The sequence below is a fragment of the Ursus maritimus genome, unplaced genomic scaffold (assembly GCF_017311325.1).
Source record: "Ursus maritimus isolate PB19 unplaced genomic scaffold, ASM1731132v1 scaffold_26, whole genome shotgun sequence".
Classification (NCBI taxonomy): Eukaryota; Metazoa; Chordata; class Mammalia; order Carnivora; family Ursidae; genus Ursus; species Ursus maritimus.
In genome coordinates, this window is record NW_024425119.1 from 19523408 (window position 1) to 19543351 (window position 19944).

Sequence of the window (19944 nt, forward strand, 5' to 3'; positions counted from 1 at the left end):
TTGGGAGCAAGATATGAATTTAGAAGTAAACAAGCTTTTCAGGGTCCTGGGTATGGAGGAGGTGCTGGCCGGCAGGAAGAGAGTGTGGGGAGCCAGGTGGAGCCCAGCCTGTGCTGATTTGGAGGCCAGTCCTAGATCCAGCTAAAGAGCCCACTCAGCAGTCCTTTATTTTTTTAAAAGATTTTATTAATTAATTTGTCAGAGGGAGAGAGAGAGCGCACACAAGCAGAGGCAGCAGCAGGGAGAGGGAGAAGCAGGATCCCTGCTGAGCAAAGAGACTGATGCGGAACTCGAACCCAAGGCCCTAGACCATGACCTGGGCTGAAGGCAGACATTTAACTGACTGAGCCCTTAGCAATCTTTTAAACAAGGACATAAATAAGGATGGAGCGCCCCCTGCCCCCAGCTACCTCTACCAGAATCTCTTACTAAGTTCCTCAACCACCACTAACCATCCCCTGCCCCCTCACCCATGTTTCCTATCACTCCAGGAATAAAACCAAAAGGGATCTGGCTTAAGCATCACCACAAGGGATTTCCTGAGACAGTCATTCAGTGTTCATAACAGATTCCAACTGAATGCGCATTGAGCCTTGTGCTGGAGGAAGCAAAGATAAAGTCCCTGCCTATAGAGCTTCCTGCTTAGACTTTCTAAATGTATTGCTTCCAAGACCTTGAAACAGTGACCAAAGGAAGGTGCCTGCTCCTTTCTGGAATATTAATCTTCAAACAGAGGTAAGAATTCTCAGAGATGGAGAAGGTGGGGCCTACTTAGAGACCCAGGGCTGAATGCATAAATCATGGGCCTAAGAAGCCATGGGTCTCAAGGAAAAGGGGCACCACTGCCTCTAACCCCAAAATTATGTGCCTTAAAGTCTGGGGTAGAGATGAAAAGAAGAGAGAGAAGGTAGTGTCAGGTCCCTAAGAGGACAGAGTCTATACTAATTATACTAAGAGCATTGAATTTAGAGCAGAAAGAATTGCCCCAGATCTCAGGAAGAACCTCCAGCTGAGGAGAAAATACAAATAACATTGACCCTGCCCTAACACATCTCCAGGGGGCATGGACCAAGGGCACTAATAGCATCTCCTGTGTTCTAGGTGCTATGCTGGGTAAGGGATGAGTGGCCCTAGCCAAGACTACAGAGCCAGAATTGCTAGAGGTAAAGGAGACAAGCAGGATTGGAAGGATGACAGTCATAACAAACAGGAGGGGAGGGGAATCTGGGTATTTGATGTGTGTCTGTTTCAACAGTTCTAGGCTGTCCCTCCTACCTCAAGCTGGGAATTTCTCAGATGTGCATCTGCTTGAGGGAAAGAAGTGCAGGTGCAGGGGAGGGTCTATCCTTGCATCTGGTCGCAAGATTAATCCCTTCGCTTTTCTTCCTATGTGATTATTCACTGTCTGCTGGGTAGAGGGTGAAAGGTTGGGGCAAATGCCAGGTCCTCCAGACAATCAATAGGTAAGGAAGACAACTGGCCCAGGGCTGGGGGGAATGGAAAGGATGCAGACTTAGGGCCATAAGTCTCTCCTGGAAGACGGGTACAGAATGGGGGACCTGGTAGGTGGAGCCCATCCAGGTGATGTCACAGGAAGTGTCTGAACCTTGATGGGGGAAGAGAGAAGAGGAGAGGAGGAAGGGGTGTGAGCCAGAGACAGGGGAAGAGGCTGAGAGACACAGAGATAAGAGAAGCAAGGCAGAGAGATGGGAAGGAGGGACGAGAAGGACCAGGGATGGGGGAGGCAGCACAAGAAACAGAGAGGAGGAGATGCAAGGGGAGATGCTGAAATTCTCACAGGGTGAGACTCACACAGATGTGATGGAAAGAGAGACCCTCAGACACTGAGGAAGGGACACAGGGAGGGAGGCAGCCAGAAGGAGGAGCTGAGGGCAGATCCAGTCCTGGGACATCTCAAACCACAAACTGTCTGGAGTCAGAGAGACAGGCCCACAGACAGACAGATGTGCTGACAGAGATGAAGGTGAAGTAGGCCAAGATGGAAGAAAGCAGACAGGGCTACAGGGAGGAGGGGGAGGGAGCCAGACAGAGAGAGAGAAGGAGGCAGGTGTACAGCAGGAGGGGGAGCCAGGCCAGGGAGGGGTCTGCATATTGGCTTCAGGAGCCTCTTCCCTCTCACCTGACTTCTGCTGAGCCTGGGGCCCCTCTCAGGAGCTGCTGCTGCTGGATGGGTCCAGAAAGCTGAGAGGGTGGGATGCTGCCAGGTCTACCCCAGGCTGCCTCCTAGTGCCCACCTCCAGAGGCCCTACATGGATATGGACAGTGTCTCTCCTCCCCCCGGCCCCCACAATGCTGCCATTCAAAGAGGCCTGAGCTCAGCCCTAATTTCTCAGGGTTCATGGAGCCTGACTCACCCAGTGCAGGGGAGTGGGGGCCAAGGAGAAAGAGAAACTGAGGCAGGCAAGGGAGGCTGACAAGCTCTGGAGAAATTGCTGGGACACACTGCTTAGGGATCCCATGGAAGAGAGGGAGGAGAGGTGAAGGCCTGGGACTGGGTCTGCATTGAGAACTAAAGAAGCACCATGCACAGTATGAGCAAAATAACATCACAGTGACTGTCCATTAACTTGGAGTCAACAGTGGAGACACCTTCTGAGCAGGCATGATCAATGCCTCCAAGCAGCACCTCACAAAAATGCCCCCACAAATATACATATGAAACCCACAAAAGGAGAAATTGAGGGAGAGAATAGTGACCTTGAGATCAGTGTACACAGTTGAATCTAGGTTTTAAGGGACCAGTGATGAAGCAACCAGCCAAGTGTGTGAAGACATTAGACTTAGCATGGCAGCTGGACCCTGCCTTTTCCCCCAGGCTTTCTTGGAGCTCTGCAAAGACTAGTTTCCTCAGTTTCTCTCAGGGCCAGGGGAGACTCTAAGAACATAACTCAAGCAATCTAAAGGGGAATAATTCTCCCTGTCCGCTTTCCTGCAGCCACATTTGAAGGTCCCAGAGGCCATATGTCTGGTGACAGCTAGAGCCCAAGGAGTCTCTGTAGCAGCAGGAGGGAGAGTGGAGAGGGAACCTTCCAGAGAAGTCCCACAGAGAAGACCAGGGAGCAAAACCTAGGAGCTTAATCCCACTCCCATGGGCACTTAGAAGTGTAATAAATTTCAGAATGTCCAGGACTTCCACATAATAAAACCCAGGAGCTGCGTAATTATATTTCTTCTCCAAGTTCTACCCGTTACTCTCCTTCTTCCCCAGGTACACACATCTTTTATGAAACACATTAAACCAGATCCTGGACTTTAGAAACTGCCACCATTAGAGGGATGGGCTTAATTACAGAAAAAGCAATTTAGGATACATTTTGTAATAGATTTCCTTAGAGCTAGGGTTGGCAAATGCTAGAACAAGAAACAACCACACACACACACACACACACACACACACACACACCCATACACATCCCCTCCTTATTTGTCTCCAAGGTTCACACTCCCTCCCTCAAGGTCATACACTTCCTGAGAGATCTGACCTCTGATGCTGAGTCCTGTCAGCATCTGTCACATGTCCCATCTCCCTCCAGCATCCCTGTCTCTTGCCTCCTGCCTACTGCTAATCCATCTTCTGATGAGGCTGGTGATGGTTTGAGCTCAGGTGCAAATTCACAGAAGCCTAGGTGCCTGGTCTGCTCCAGACCCATTTTCTCCAGGAATGTTAGTAGACCTGCTGTCTTTCTTTGACAACTCCCGACAACCCTGGGAAGCTGAGGTTGCAGATGGAACCCAAGGAGGAAGAGAATTTGCTCTTTCAGCTCAATACCTTGATCTCAGCCCCTTTTCTCCACCGCACATCCCCAAAAGCAGAACCTCAGACGATGGCAAAGGGGGTGAAATCTCAGGAAGACTATCCCAACCTTAAGGAGGTCCTGAGTGCTTCCAGAAACCAGGGGAGATGGGGTGAAAGATGAGGTTAGAGGACCACAGAATGCTTCTTGTGATACAGGCAATTTCCACCAGGGGCCAAGGGACTCAGTCCTGAGGACACGAGGGGAAGCTTCTCAGTAGTGACCTGCAAAGGCCTCAGCTGCCACAAGAGGGCGGCAGAGAAAGGTGCTCCCTGCAGAGCCAGCCGAGGGCCCTGGGCTCTGAGAGAGGCCTGGGCTGCCCAGGCTGAGGGGGTCTGTGGCTCCAGCAAGAACCCAGGAATTTCTGAATCTAGGAATCCCCTCCAGCAGCCCTTCCCACTGGCATCCCTTATTCCCTTCAGCCCCTGAAATGCCATCCCCCCCCGCTCCAGCCCCCTTCCCTTTTCTGGTCCCCAGCCCTGGGACTGCTGGCACAGAAGGGCCACCTGGCTTTTCCTTTATGGTTGGAGAGCAGGTGACATGCCAGCTCCCAGAGCTGATGCCTCACAGAGGCCCTGCTGAGAACTAGAGCCAGAACTGGAACCACATGGTCTTGATTCCCAATCCAGGGGTCTTCCCATTGTTGCTGACTGCAGCTCTTGAAAGCAAGGCACACTTCATGGCCCCAGTGGGAAGCCAGCTCACAGCCCTGGGTTCACACACTGATGTCAGAGCTCCTCCTTACCCATGTGATGTATGCTTACATACAGAACTGGGACACAGAGGACCGTTAACCATGGAACACTGACACGTTGGCCACACACACCGTGCTGTGCACACCCCCATCCTCAGCACACACACCCCTCTGCTCCTGAGTCCCACACCCCTGCCCCTCTCTTCCTACTTCCTGAGCTGCGAGAGGACCTTTTCCTCATTCATCATGTGCTCTTTGCCCTGTGTTTCCAGAGGCTCCTCACAGCTGCAGACAGGGAAGCCCTTTCCCTGCTCTAATCTGCTCCCTCCTACCACAGGCCCTGTTTCCAGTTCCCCTGGCACTGCCTGGAGTGACAGAGGAACCAGAGAGAAAACTGGAGGTCTCTGAGCTCTCTTCTCTGAATCTGCCCTGCTGATCACTGTCTTCCCGCCCAGGAAAGGTCTGACCATCTGTGATCCACCAGGCTTTACCCCACATCCTCTCAGTGTCCCTACACTCTGACCCATGTCCCTATCTAGAAAAAAACTACTCCCATGCTGGGGTTGGGGGTGCTGGGTTCCATTTTCTCCAACTGAGCCTGGCCTTATAGGGCACAGTGCAACAAAAGGATCTGAGGATAGCCTCAGTAGGAACTTCCCCGCACAAGGGTTCTAAATGCTTCAGCTGCTGTGGCATTCAGCAAGAATGCATGCATTAACTTACCAGAGGCCTCCAAGAGAAAGGGACTTCTTTTGGACCTGCCTGGGGAGCACTGATCACAGACAGAAGTTTTCACTGTGACTCTGGTCATCCCAGCTTCAGCAGGTGGCACACAAGGACTTCTGGGGACTCTAAGGCCTTCAGGCCAAATGGGTGGAGCCTAGAGTTAGGAACTGCAGCCTGGTTCCATCATTCCCAAATCCCAGGGGTGGGGGTGGGGGAGAGAGCAGGCCTGAACCCTCCACTGTCTGGCCTCCCTCCCACCCTGATTCCCCCTCTTTATGGCCCTCCCTGGTCAGAGCAGAATCTCTGAGCTCTTCCAATGCAGCCCTGAGTGCAGGCCTCAGGATCCAGTCTCCACCCAGCCTGAGACCTGGGACCCTGATGCAATCCCCTTGTGCTTTGCAGGATAGTGGCACCCATTGCTCAGACTCCCCATCCCCTACATCCCAGCAATAACAGACTTCCTCTCCTGGCCTCCCACCTCCCCCAACCCCTAGCACAGCCTGGAACCTGCTGGAAATTTCCACAAATCAAATCAGAGACATTTTCAGCTACAAGTCTTCAGGATACCCTGGAACAGCACACACACATACACACATGCACACATGCAGATATACACACACTGATGCTCACACTCATACATACACATAGACACATACCCTCAAAATACACACATATACACATCCATGCATCCAAACATTCTCACACACGAAGACACATACTCACCACTCACAAGCCAACATTTACAGACAGGCATGTACACCCAAACTTACACACACACTCGCACACACTCATCAAACACACATGTGCACACATACACACCACTCTATGCCTTTCTTCTAAGGCTCCAGAAGCCAGTCCTCTAGATTCTAGGATCTTGAATGTCCAGGGGAAAGCAGGGAAACCCACAGGAAACCTGTTTCTGGTTTCCTGGCCCACACTGCAGTTCCTCTGCTCTATCCCCCTTCCTGCCACCAGAGTCTCTAGGACTGTGGCCCACACTGTGGAAGTGCAACCTCCCACCTCACCCCCACCCCCGGGCCTGCAGCTGAGGCAGAGAAAGACCCTCTGCCCCATGGTGTGGGGGAAAGAGCAAGAGTTCAGGAGCCAAATACCTGAATTCAAGTTCTGCCTTTGCCTATTATGCTGTGTTATCCTGGGCACTTGACAGAATCTCTCTGTGCTTCAGTTTTATCAGTTGTAAGGTGGGGTTAATAAAATTTACCTAATATTTTTGTGAGGGTTAGAAGACGGGTAAATGTTCCATCAGCAATGTGTTCACCTTTGGAAAGCAACCGCATTCCATTCCCCAGCCCCTGTGATGAGCGCCTCCCCAAACCCTTCCAGTCCTGCTGTCCCTGACACAGAAACCCAGTGTCCTTTGGCCTCCAACACTCAATTGTGCATACCTGGGTAAACTTGATCTCTGACTTGGTGAGTCCACAGGATTCCCCTTCCTCAATCCCTGCCCCTCCTGGTCCATCATGCCTCTCACCCATTTGTAGGTTGAATTTTCTGTAGTTAACTTTCAATTCAGCTGACCATGGCCCAAATATTCACAATGGAGCACTGAGCCTGTGCATCAGAAAGACATGGGTGCTATCACCCCCAGGGAGCCATGTCAGAGAAAATCATCCTCCTATTTTTTAAGCATTAGCCAGCATCCTAAGCCCCCATGATTGATTAACCTTTCTCTAAATCCCTATAGATCATGCATCCTTTCCTAGAAAATAACAGAGCCCTTCTGCATGAAACAGAATCCAGACACTGTTGCACAACACCCCCCACCCCTGTACACCTAGGAACCAGGCCCCCTTGCACAACCACCCAGCACTGAGATAACATCTGTAGCTGGTACCATCAAGTGCATGTAGTCAAGAAATGTTGAGGACCACTATACTCCCTTTACTGATTAACTGCCTTAAGCTCCTTTAATAACCCCTGGCAAGGCAGAAACCTCATAGTTGGCTTTTGGGCAAGAGTCTGCCTTTTCCCCAGGTGGTTGGGCTCCTGAATTAAGCTCATACTCCTTTCCAATCAAAGTTCCTCTCTTGACTATTGGCTTTTGGAGCAATAGGCAGCAGAAATTGGGTTTTGGTAACAAATTTTGGCAAGGAAGTCAGAAGTCAACGACCCTGTGGCATCCAGTTCTATGGGATTTCCAAAGTGAATCAGTTGGCCAGTCGTAGGTCAGGACTTCCTCTTTGGTTTCAAGGCTAGTGACATGGACTACCTCAGGAGGTTAGCTGCTCCAGGCTATTTGGTCTCAGAGAGGGAATCTGAAGGATCTGTCCTTGCAGCTGCTCAGACTGTTTTTGTCTCCAGGAAACTCCCTGCTGATTCCAGACCCATGCTAGCTGCCAATTTCACATTTTAGTCGGGGTGGAAATGAAAGGAGCAATCGGGGAAGCTGAGGAGCCTCTGGACCTGGGAACTCCCTTGGAGTGCACACATCTATAAGCCTCTCATTCATGAAGCACTGTGTCTTTTTTGTTTCACTGTCTATGCTTTTCCCATTAGAAAGGCATGACTTTTGAGAGAACTAAGAGCCACATCAATAATGATTAATTTATATGGAATTTGGAACAGATCTGTTTTGGTGTGTGGGGGGGGTTGCATTGTATTGTGTTAAATTTATGTATAATGAGAAGTTCCAATCTCTATCCCACCAAGTAGCCCACTGGGCCAAATTTTGAATAAGAAGAAGAAATATAGGCAGGAATCTATGACTAAGAAAGAGGTCATTTTTATTGTGACACCACCTTGCCATGTATGTTAGGGTCAGAGGAAAAATGACCACAAAATGGCTCTTTTGTATCTATCTCTTCCTCCCATTGGGTGGCCTCCAAATAGTTTGGCTCTGTCAGCTGGTCTAGGGAGTGCTCCGGTTTATGGAACTCTGACTTTGGGGGAGGAACCAGACACCAGGAAGCCATTTATCCCTTTCTTCTACTGATCTTCCTAGTTCTTATGTTCCATAGATGAGAGAAATCATATGATTGTTGTCTTTCTCTGCTTGACTTATTTCACTTAGCATTATCTCCTCCAGTGCTGTCCATGTTGCAGCAAATGTTGAGAAATCATTCTTTTTGATAGCTGAGTAATATTCCATTGTATATATGGACCACAGCTTCTTAATCCAGTCATCTGTTGAAGGGCATCTCAGCTCCTTCCACGATTTAGCTATTGTGGACAATGCTGCTATGAATATTGGGGTGCATATGGCCCTTCTCTTCACTACGTCTGTATCTTTGGGGTAAATACCCAGTAGTGCAATGGCTGGGTCATAGGGTAGCTCAATTTTTAACTTTTTAAGGGACCTCCACACTGTTTTCCAGAGTGGCTGTACCAACTTGCATTCCCACCAACAATGTAGGAGGGATCCCCTCTCTCCACATCCTCTCCAACAAGTGTTTCTTGCCTTGTCAATTTTTGCCATTCTAACTGGCGTAAGGTGGTATCTTAGTGTGGTTTTGATTTGAATTTCCCTGACAGCTAATGATTTTGAGCATTTTTTCATGTGTCTGTTAGCCATTTTGACTTACATATACATTGTGAAATGATTCACTCTGGTTTCCCCACTGGGAAAGGATTAATGGATGGTATTTTAATCTAAATGCCTCATTAAATGAAAGTAAATGTTCAAAGCGTACCTTTGTTTACCTCACTTAATCTTTACATCATCAAGGCCTTCAGCTGGATCTTTGGTTTTCAATTGTGTTCCCTGGACCAGCAATATCAGCTTTACCTAGGAACTTGTTAGAAGGACAAGTTCTGGGTGCCACCCTGACCTACTGAATTCCAAGTGCTGGGGGTGGGGCCCAGGAATCTGTTTTCACAGGCCCTCCAGGTGAGGTGGCACCTGCTGCTGTCTGAGCACCACTGAGCAGAGCACTATTCCTGGCCTCTCTCTTTCCATCCCCCTTTGCTGTGACTTTGATTAGTGAGTTAAAGAGACAGCAAGGAGCATGCCCAGCTCAGCCACTTTCACTTTTTTGTTGGGTTTCTTTTTTTATCCAGAATCAACTTACTCACAGGACACCTGATATATCTAAAAAGGTGTTAATATCCAAAGTATATAAAAAAACTTACACAACTCAACACCAAAAAAAAAAAAAAAAAACCAAGTAATCCAGTAAAAAATGGACAGAGGTCTTGAATAAATATTTTCCAAAGAAGACATACCAGTTGGCTAACAGACACATGAAAGATGGTCAGCAACACTATTCATCAGGTAATGTATATTAGAACTGCAATGCGATATCACTTTACATCTGACAGAATGGCTAAAATAAAAAGGCAAGAAATAGCAAGTGTTGACAAGGATGTAGAGAAAAACGAACCCTCATATACTCTCAGTGGGAATGTAAATTGTTGCTGCCATTACGGAAATCATATGGAAGTTCCTCAGAAAATTAAAAATAAAACTACCAGATTATCCAGTATTTCCACTACTGGATATTAACCAAAAGAAAACAAAAACACTTTTTCTAGTTTCTTTCAATAATAACTTTTTTAAAACTCAGTATGCACTATAGACACAACTGAAAAGTAGACTGCCCCCCAAAAAAGGAGAAAGAGCAAAGACACATCCTTCATTTCACAACAAATACAGAGCTGTTTTAGTGTTCTCCCAGCAACTACCCGTGGGAAGCCTAGCTTTCCATGTGCTCAAAAGTACTTCATTATCACAGGGGACCAGACTACATTCAGGTGTGATGATGTCAACCCAAATATGGACTGGCACTGCTGAGTTCACTGCTGAGTCTACAGTTTTGGCCCTAACTGAAGTGCGGCTAAGAGACCAGGCTGTGCTGGATCCCATAGCCGAGGTACATAGCAAACCCAATCAGCATCCAGACACCAAATCGGGTCCAGGTGGCAGCTGTCATCTGCATCATAAGGTAAACATTCACAAAGATGCTCAGGAGTGGGAGGAGAGGCAGAGCAGGGACCTTAAAGGGAAGGGGAGTGGAGCTCTGTGGCTGTCTCCAGATGACCCCAGTGATCCCGGTGATGAGTACCAGGAGCAGCACAACCACTGTGATCGGACCTGGGTCTCCAGAAAGCAGACCTGGCCAGTGGGCCAGCACCAGACAGAGGAGAGTCAGCAGCAGAGCAAGCAGTGAGGAGCAAACATAGACAACCTGTCCAGAGAGTGGAGTGGGGGTGGGGCTGCCTGGAAAAAATAGTTGCTGTAGAGTCAGCTTCTCTGCTGCAGGTCTGTTCTCCTCCCACACCTGTGCTTCTTTTACCCCATTCCTCCTCTCAGGCTGATACCTGATGATGAGAACACAAAGAGCCACCAGAGAGTAAGCTAGCAGGGCCCCAACTGACATGAGATCCAGAAGATCAGTGAGTCCAAAGAAGAATGCCAAGATTCCTACGACAATGCCCAAGATTACAGTGGACACATTGGGCATGTATGTGCTAGTTTGGATGCTGGCAAGGACAGGGAACAGGAGGCTATCCTGTGCCATCATGTATATCAGATTACGTATGGGGAACATAAAGCCAAAGATGCTGACAGAAAGACTACAGAGGAATACAAAAGTTACAACATAGTAGGCAGTTGCCCAGCCAATATGGAGAAATGCCTCAGGCAAGGTGCTCCTAGGTCGAAGCTGGTAGTAAGGCACCATGAGTGTAAGTGCTGCAGAGACACCGAAATACACGAAAAAGCAGATGAGCAGTGAAATCACAATGCCCATGGGGATGGAACGCTCGGGATTCTGGGCTTCTTCAACTCTGGTAACAATAATGCTGAAACCAATAAAAGCATAGAAACAGGTAGCTACTCCTCGGAGAATCCCCTTGAAGCCAAAAGGCACAAATCCTCCAGAGCCCAGAGGGCCCAAGCTAAAAGTGCCATTGAGTCCAGCCTTTATGTAGTCCTCTTCTGTGAGTTTCCAATTGTGCAGGTCCCCCTTCATGAAGCCAGACATGATGACAAAACTAAGAACCAAAAGTTTCACCATTGTGAACACTTTGGAAACCAGGAAAATCCACCTATTCCTCAGAGTCAGCAATTCCATGAACAATAGCATAAGGCCTACAACAATGAAGCCTAGAATTTCTCCAAGGACCTGGGGAACATTCGGTGAGATGTTCTCATGCAGGGTCTGAGAGATCTGGTTCCCAAGCAGATTGTCAAAAGCTAAGGTCCAAGCCCGGGCCACAGTGGCTGTATGAGCAACAAAGAAGATGATAAGGTTCCAGCCAGTGATGAAAGCCCAGATTTCACCCATAGTGACGTAAGTGTAGAGATATGAAGAGCCAGCATAGGGAACCTGGACCCCAAACTCTGCATAGCACAGACCAGCCAATAGAGAAGATAGGCTGGCTACCAACAAGCAGATCACAATGGATGGTCCTGTTATATCTCTAGCCACCTCACCAGACAGGACAAACACACCTACTCCCACTGTGCAGCCCACGCCCAGTGCCACTAAATCCAGAGTGGTCAGTCTTCTGGCAGGGGCCATCTCATTCACATCTTCCTCCAGCATTCGTCTGCGTACCAGCTTTCGACCAATTCTGTGAAGTGCCTGACACAGCATTCTAGCTGGAAGTGAAGAGGATTCTAGGATCAGAGACCTGTAGCAAGCCCAGGAGCGGAGAGTCTGAGATCAGTTTCGATGAGGCTGAGTTAAGCTGAGTTGAGTTGAGGCTGCCAAGTTCTGTTGCTCAGGCTTCAAAGCTACTGCTTCATATTTTTTCTGTTATGTGCTATGCTTCCATAATGCCTAAGTAAACAATAAATTTTTACTGAACAATGGTGTCAACCAACAAACTAAAGTTCAGAAGTCCCATGTCACTTGTTGCAGCACCAATATCATGGAAACTAGCAAATCAATACTGCCTTCCCTACAGAAAAAGGGCCAATGACTCCTAACATTCTGCTTTTTTAAATACTACATGACAGGGGTGCCTGGGTGGCTCAGTCATTAAGCGTCTGCCTTCGGCTCAGGGTGTGATCCTGGAGTTCTGGGATCGAGCCTCACGTCGGGCTCTTCCGCTGGGAGCCTGCTTCTTCCTCTCCCACTCCCCCTGCCTGTGTTCCCTCTCTCGCTGGCTGTCTCTCTCTCTCTGTCAAATGAATAAATAAAAATCTTTAAAAATAAATAAATAAATAAATAAATAAATAAATAAATAAATAAATAAATACTACATGACATATTCCAACTTGGGTTCATCTAACTCAGGTAGTGTCTTATACTAATTAAGTTATAAAACACAACAGGGCATGAATTACTGTAGAATAATTCTCACATGGGTTGTATGAGCGGAGCTTGAGTGTGAGTTATAACAGGCTAATTCATGGACTGGTCAGCCTCATTGCAAGTATAGACCCATTCTGAAAATATCATCTGAGATTAAAATATAAATTTGAATAAACACATAGCCCCAACATCAGCTAGCCAAGGTCAGAGGCACTTTAGCTCCCTTTCCCCTCATTCTGCATCATTCATTCAGCTGTACTGATGGCCAAGAATGTACAGTCCGCACCCTCCCTTTCCCACCTAGGCCCAATGGGGCACTGTGAACAGAGAGGAAGACGAAGAAAGGGGCAGGGCCTTCATAACCACCTGTAAGAAGAAGACCAGGCTGTCTGGGAAGGAAACACTGGAGAAATGGGGGCAGCAGCCAACCCAGGGTCCAGGACTGAGAAGGGAGAGGAACCAAGAAGGTGGTTTTGTGAATTATGACATTCAATATACCTCACCCAAGGCAACCAGGCAAAATGCACTACAGTTTTCATGTCAACGGTTATGAATGTATTATGGGTAGAGAGAAAAGAAATAAATTACCTAACTCAGTGGCTCACAGCCTAAATAGTTCCTTCTGTCTCCTCCCTCTCTAGGTTCCAGGAGAGAGAAGGTGAGCTCACTTCTGCAGACAGTCTCCTCACTGGCTACACTGTGCTCTATACACGCCCGGCCAATTCTGTGATGTCAGCTGCCAAGGGCCTGGAGAAACTGCCCTGCTCTGTGAGCTTGTATTAAAACACACATTTATAACTTCCTATAAATTTTTCACAAGGAATTCTTTTTAACTCACTCAAAACATTGTCTGAATATGTCAAATATATATTCTTAATGAATGAACACTGCATGTGGTTCCTCTTTTCCCCTCCTCCCCTGCTGCTATTCAAATGATCAGTTCCCAGGAGAAGATCAAGGCTTTGGATGAACAATTCACAACAATGCCCAGAAAAGGACTCTGGAGCACAGAGAAAACAAAGTGATGTAGTCCTCACTGTCCTCCCTACTCAGGCTTTGGTTTGGAGAGAATTTTAGGAAATGTTTGCAGAGGTTTTAAAAGACAGAAAGATCAAGTTAAAATTGAAAGGTCTTAATCAGAACACACTGAGGGCTGATGGAGGAAGTTGGGCAGGTATGGGCTAAAAGGGTAATGGGTATTAAGGAGGGCACTTGTGATGAAACTGGGTGTTATATGTAAGTAATGAATCACTAAATTATACTCCTGAAATCAATAATCAATATTACCACATATGTTAACTAAGTAGAATTTAAGCCAAAAAAGAAAACAAAACAAAAACAAAAAAAAACAAGAAAATAATTGGAAAATCTTCTCTGTACTTTGTCAAAAGGAACCTTCGACTTATGGGTCAGACCTTCTGTCTACAAATTCATCTAGACCCCTTACTTGACACTCACTAGTTCCAGTGTCATGATTTACCAACTCACTAAGATAGAAAAGGAGGGTCAATTCTTAGCTCATGGAAGCTTTCTACACCATAAATGTGATTAAGTTATCCCCACCCACCTCCAGGCTCAAACCATTCAGTGGTTCCCCACACTCCTTCCTTCATAATCTGACTTAGGCTTGCTCCTCTAGCATCATCCCCTGGTGCTAAAGGGGGGTCCTGGGCTTACTGAAATAGACCAGACATGAACAAATGCAATAATAATAGTAGTATTAATAACAACAACAACAACAACAATAATAATAATCTGTTTGTGGATGGCTCATCTTATTCCTGGAAGAGGCAGTGCTGGGTACTATAGAGGTAAGAGCAATGACCATTATGTCAGAAATTCTGCATATGAGCCCTGGCCCTTCCTCACTTGGGTAATTTGTTCGCTCTCTCCAAGCCTCAGTCTCCTCGTCCACAAGGGACCTCACCTGACATCTCTCACTGGATCAGCATGAGAATTCAGTGAGGAGATACAACCATCACACACTGCTGGTGGGAGTGTCACTGGGACTACCATCCTGAGGCAGGATCTCAGTGGGATTAAGAACGCACACCCTCCCACGCCACAATCCCTCTCCCTCCAAGGTGCACACCCCCAGGAGACTCTCTCCTGAGTCCATAAGAAGCCCCTGTGAGCATGTTCATCACAGGACTGTTTGTGGTGGCACAAGTGAGAGCTGTGCCAGCATCTGTTACTAGAGGAATATGTAAGCAAAATGTGCCCTGTGCACAACAAAATATGACACAGCCATCAGAGATAATAAAGCAGATTTACAGACAGCAATTGCATAGGAACAATGTTAAGCAAGAAAATTAAAAGCAGGAAGATGTGTATAGCACAAAGCCATCTATGTACATTTTAAAAACAGGCAATACATGCTGTATGTTTGTCAAGGATACACATATACCTGTTTAAATTGTCATGTTATTCTTGTGCTCAGAACCTCCCACTGGTTTCTCTTTTCATTTATTTATTTATTTATTAAAGATTTTATTTATTTATTTATTTGACAGAGAGAGAGACAGCCAGCGAGAGAGGGAGCACAAGCAGGGGGAGTGGGAGAGGAAGAAGCAGGCTTCTAGCAGAGGAGCCTGATGTGGGGCTCGATCCCAAAACGCCGGGATCATGCCCTGAGCCAAAGGCAGAGGCTTAAGGACTGCGCCACCAAGGCGCCCCCTGTTTCTCTTTTCATTTAGAATAGAAACCAAAATCTGTATTTACAATGACCTACAAAGTCCTACGGTATTTGTCGCTGACCCAGTGACCGCTCAGCTCAGCCTTCTATTTTCCTCTTCCCACTCATTTCTCTGTAGTCTCTGGCCTCCTAACCATTCTGCCTCCTAACATACCAGATAAGACCCTACCTCAGGGCCTTTGTACTGGCTGTCCCCTATAACTGCACCACTTCTGGCCCAGCTATCCACATGGTGGCTCCATTCATTGCACTGGGTGAAATAGCACGTTTGTAGCACAGCCTTTCTAATCACCCCACATACAACTGCAATCCTCTCCTAACCACACATAACAGACCTCATCTCTCTAGCCTTCATTTTCCCACAGCACTTGTCACTATTTAAGGTACTACATGTTTTACTTATTTATTTGTTCATGATTTATCTCACTCCATAGGCACGTAAGCTCCATGAAAGAAGGATTATTTTTACTGTTTTGCTCCTGGCTGTATTCCCCGCACCTACAACTGTGCCTGACAGAGATGGCACTGTTTTTGCTGAATGGATGACAATATCTAACTACACGTTTAGAACACAGACTGGAAGAGCATTTGTTAAATACACTAAAGCAAGTGCCTCCAGTGAGGAGGGGAAATGAGAATAGAGATAAGCATGAATGGGGAAAATAAAATGCATTGAAAAGGGGCCTCACAGGAAGCAATGATGCAAACATGTCATGACCAAGGGAGGGACTGACTCCCCTCCGTGCACTGCAGGTTCAACACAGGAATTGCAGGAGATAATGTTGTGAGAGCACCTGGTACAGAGCCTGATAAATGGCAGGCACCTGATAGATTTAACGTGAGGGGGAACCAGAATCCTGTAATCATCAGGATATGGGGAATACAAAGAAGGAATAGCTGCTAGAAAGACAGTTCAGATCAAGGGAATATGGGGCACCCCTCCTACTAGTTTCCTCTGAACCCATTTCCCTTTTCCCAATTCCTCTTCCTCCTTCAGCTCCTTCAACTATCTTTGGAGGCTCCTGTCGTTGGCACTAAGGATGCTTGTACCATGTTTCTCTCTCTGGGGAACTATCCCCAGACACCTACCTGTCAACAGAGACACATAGTGGTTCTTCACATGTGTTGAATCACAGACCCCTCTGAGGTTGGTCACCTCAAAAACATGTCATACACCCTTCTGAAGTCCATCCATGTACCCTGAGCAGGAATCCCAGAGGAGGACCATCTGAATGGCAGGGTCAGAGAGGGGTAATACTTGCTAATTTCTGTTTCCCTCAATTGTGTTGTGCAGGATGGTCCTTATGCTCTTCCCAATTTTTTCTGAAGATGAGGGAAAGTGGGCCTACAAAGTAAAAAGATACCAGAGAAGCAACCCAAAGAACAGAACATCTGGGAATTAAATAATCTTATTTTATGAATCCAGCAGAAGCAGGCAGAACAAACAAATGGACAAGCAAACTTTCAGAAGAGAAAGCAAACCCATGATTGGGAATCCTGAGAGAGCCTACCACAGATCCAGCTTATAACAACACAGAGAAACATGGTTCTCAAACACCATGTTCAGAAATGCCCTTTTTCCATGAAATAATCTAAAACTATTCCAATGGTTTCTATTCAAGGTAGACTCTCTGACCCAGCTGTCAGAGTCCCGCCCTAATTTTCCCCCTCCCCTCAGGCCCATCACCTCCTTCCTAATTCAGCTCTTCACATCCTGACTTACCCTTCCTGGGATGAGGATTTGGCCTGGATAAGTTACCTGCCTTTCTAGGGGCACCCACCTCACTCCTTCTGTCCAGTCTTGATCATCTAGCTTCTCTCAGCCCTATTCTGCAATCTCTCCTCAACATCTAGGAAGACTTTCCTAAGCCATCCTAAGTGATCCCCATCTCCATCCTTCCTTCCCTTCCTGTCAGCACTTATGACCTGATGGTCAGCTGAAACCTATTTTCAGCTGGTGGTGTCCTGGGTTGTTACTTAAATTGTCTGGTGGTGTTCTGGGCATGTCACTTAAATTCCTTTACAGTCCAAAACATCCAGAGGACAGGGCCAGGATCCATGTACCTCCTCCTGAATTCCACACTCCCACGTTCAGCCCTCACTCCCCAGGATAAGGATCTGCTCATAATTATACCAAGCAACTATAAGTGGCATTTAGGACAGAAAGAATAAATATATAGATGTATTGATTATCTACTATATCTTGAGATTCCTGCAAGATTTTTTTAAATTTTTTTTAATTCTTTTTTTTAAAAGATTTTATTTTATTTATTTGACAGAGAGACAGCCAGTGAGAGAGGGAACACAAGCAGGGGGAGTGGGAGAGGAAGAAGCAGGCTCCCAGCGGAGGAGCCTGATGCGGGGCTCGATCCCAGAATGCTGGGATCACGCCCTGAGCCAAAGGCAGAGGCTTAATGACTGAACCACCCAGGCGCCCCACAAATTTTTTTTTAATTCTAAAAAGAGTGAAAGGGCCAAACAGAAGTATAAAGAGGAGACTAGAATATGCACCATCATCTATTTCAAGAACATTTCCTGAGGACATTTCCTAATGAGGGTCCTGGGTCTGTGAATCTTAGTTGAATTAGGAAACATTTTCTCCCAAAGGAGGTGCTTGGCACAGAGGAGGTTCTTAACGAAATGAAGAGAGGAGCCAGAGAACATGAAGCAGCTTGTATGAATTCCTTAATGCCCCCAGTTTCCCCTCCCCTCCCACTCCTCCCGAAACTTCTCTCAGTCTCTGAGATCCTTCCAAACTCCAAAACAAAAGTTCCTTCCCAAGTCACCAAGAAGAACGCCTTACAAATCCAACAATCCACCCACTAAATTATAGGCTGTCTTGCTTTCCCAGCCAGCACCCCTCCCCGACTCTCCTTTGTCTTGGAGGTCATTGTGTTCTACCTCATCTCTAAGAAGGGTAAGGCCCTCACTCTGGACCTTTCCTTTTCAACACATTTTTCCAAGGCAGTAACCTCCACTGGTTTCCACGGGAGTTAACACCCCTGCCAATCAAGAAGTTGGTCTTGTGGCTCCTCCTGAACAGCTTCAAAGATAGTTTGGATACCAGTTGCTTTGCTAGAAGTTTGATAAAGACTTAAGAGGAAGGCTAATGAGGTTGTTCAATAATTATTTTCACGTTCTCAGAGTTTCAGAGAAGTAGATTTTCAATGTAACTTTCCCAGAGATTATACCAATTCTCTGTATCCAAGCACAGCTCCTTTCTGATTCCAAAGTGTATAAATACTCTCGTCTTTCTTAAAATTTCCAGACAATGAAAGTGCACCTTTGTTTTCCTCAGTTCATCTTTACATCATCAAGGTCTTCAGCTGGAGCTTTGGTTTTCAATGTTTCCCTGAACCATCAGTATCAGCATCATGTGGGAACTTAGTAGTACAAGTTCTGGGCCCCACCCTGACCTACTGAATTCCAAAACTCTGGGGACAGGGGCTCAGCAACCTGTTTTCACAAGACCTCCAGGTGCCATGGCACCCCCTGAAGTTTGAGCACCACTGAGCAGAGTACTATTCCTGGTCTCTCTCCACAGGGCCCTCTCTCACTGGGACCTTGATTAGTGAGTTGAAGAGATAGAACTGAGGATACTCAGCTTAGTCCCTTCCAGGTTTTGGGGTATTTTTTATTTTTTATCTAGAGCCAATCTGCCCAAGGGACACATGCATTCCAACTTGCTCATACACAAGAAAATCTAATAAAGTATGATCCTGAATTGGGAGGCAGAGGTTGCTCAGCACTACTTGTGATGAGGAGTAAGTCAATCTGTCTGAGTGATGCAGGATTAGCAAGCCAATTAGGCTGCAGATCTAAAGCTGATAGTTTAATCATCTGTCTCTGCATCCTTGATTATCAGTTTGTTCAAACATAGGAGGGAAAAATGGGATGTTATTTGTTGGACCTCTACAGCTCCTGAATAGCTTGGGTTGTAGTGAAAAGTGGGCAGGATGCAGGTTCAAATTGCGTGTGGTAAAAAAATATAGTTGAGAAAATAACACGTGAGAAGAACCAGAGGAGATCTAAGGTTTTTTATTTAAGTACATGGATCTTCACAAATGGTTGGATCTGATCTCACGTGTTACAGATAAATAAGCAGAGCATGGAAGGAACTGAGCAGCTGCTCAAGGTCACATTGCTAGTTGGTGGTGGAAACAAGACCAGGACCCAGGACACGTGGCTCTCAGCTGTGTACTTTCTGTGCAGGTGGACCAAAGCAGACAACAGTAGAGAAACTTTAAAGTCCAAGAATGCAGATGTCGCTAAGTAGAAGAACCAGCCCCAGGGATTTTCAGCATGGGTGGTGGGTTCGAAGCCAAAGTGCTTTATGCTCAGAGGAAATCACAATCCACCTGTGCCTGCTCTGTTGTCCCGTCACAGAGCTACAGCTCAAGCTACACAGCCTACTCAGGGTGCTCTGAATGCTGCTTCCTTTTCCTGTGCTTTTCCTTGTGGTGTTCTCTCTGCCTACAATCTCCTCCTCCTACACACGTGTGGCAAGATCCTATCTGTCCCTGGAGAGAGCCAACTCAAAGGCCATTCCTCTACAAAGTCTTCTCTGGTTTCACCACTCAACCCTCACCCTGTGCCAGCCACAAGTGATCATCCTCCACTCTGAATTCCTAAGACACTTTATTTGTATATTACTTATGACAACACTTTCTACTTTGTGTTACAGCTATGCTTTACCCCTTGTGTTAGAATAGAAGTTCCTTGGGGCACCTGGTGGCTCAGTGGGTAAACGTCTGCCCTCAGCTCAGGTCATGATCCCAGGGTCCTGGGATGGAG

General features: G+C 46.9%; 1 protein-coding gene and 1 long non-coding RNA gene across 2 annotated transcripts; both read right to left on the bottom strand.

The window, feature by feature from the left end:
• Positions 1 to 10028: 10028 nt before the first annotated feature.
• LOC103677843 (cationic amino acid transporter 3-like) lies at positions 10029 to 11792 on the bottom strand. Its single transcript, XM_040641897.1, has one exon. The coding sequence runs from the start codon at positions 11790 to 11792 to the stop codon at positions 10029 to 10031; it is 1764 nt and encodes a 587-aa protein (XP_040497831.1).
• Positions 11793 to 19172: 7380 nt separating this feature from the next.
• Positions 19173 to 19940, bottom strand: LOC103677811. The gene is made up of 2 exons (XR_572528.2): positions 19879 to 19940; positions 19173 to 19354 (listed from the first exon to the last, which is right to left on the bottom strand). It is a non-coding gene; the product is annotated as an uncharacterized LOC103677811 (long non-coding RNA).
• Between the last annotated feature and the right edge of the window lie 4 nt (positions 19941 to 19944).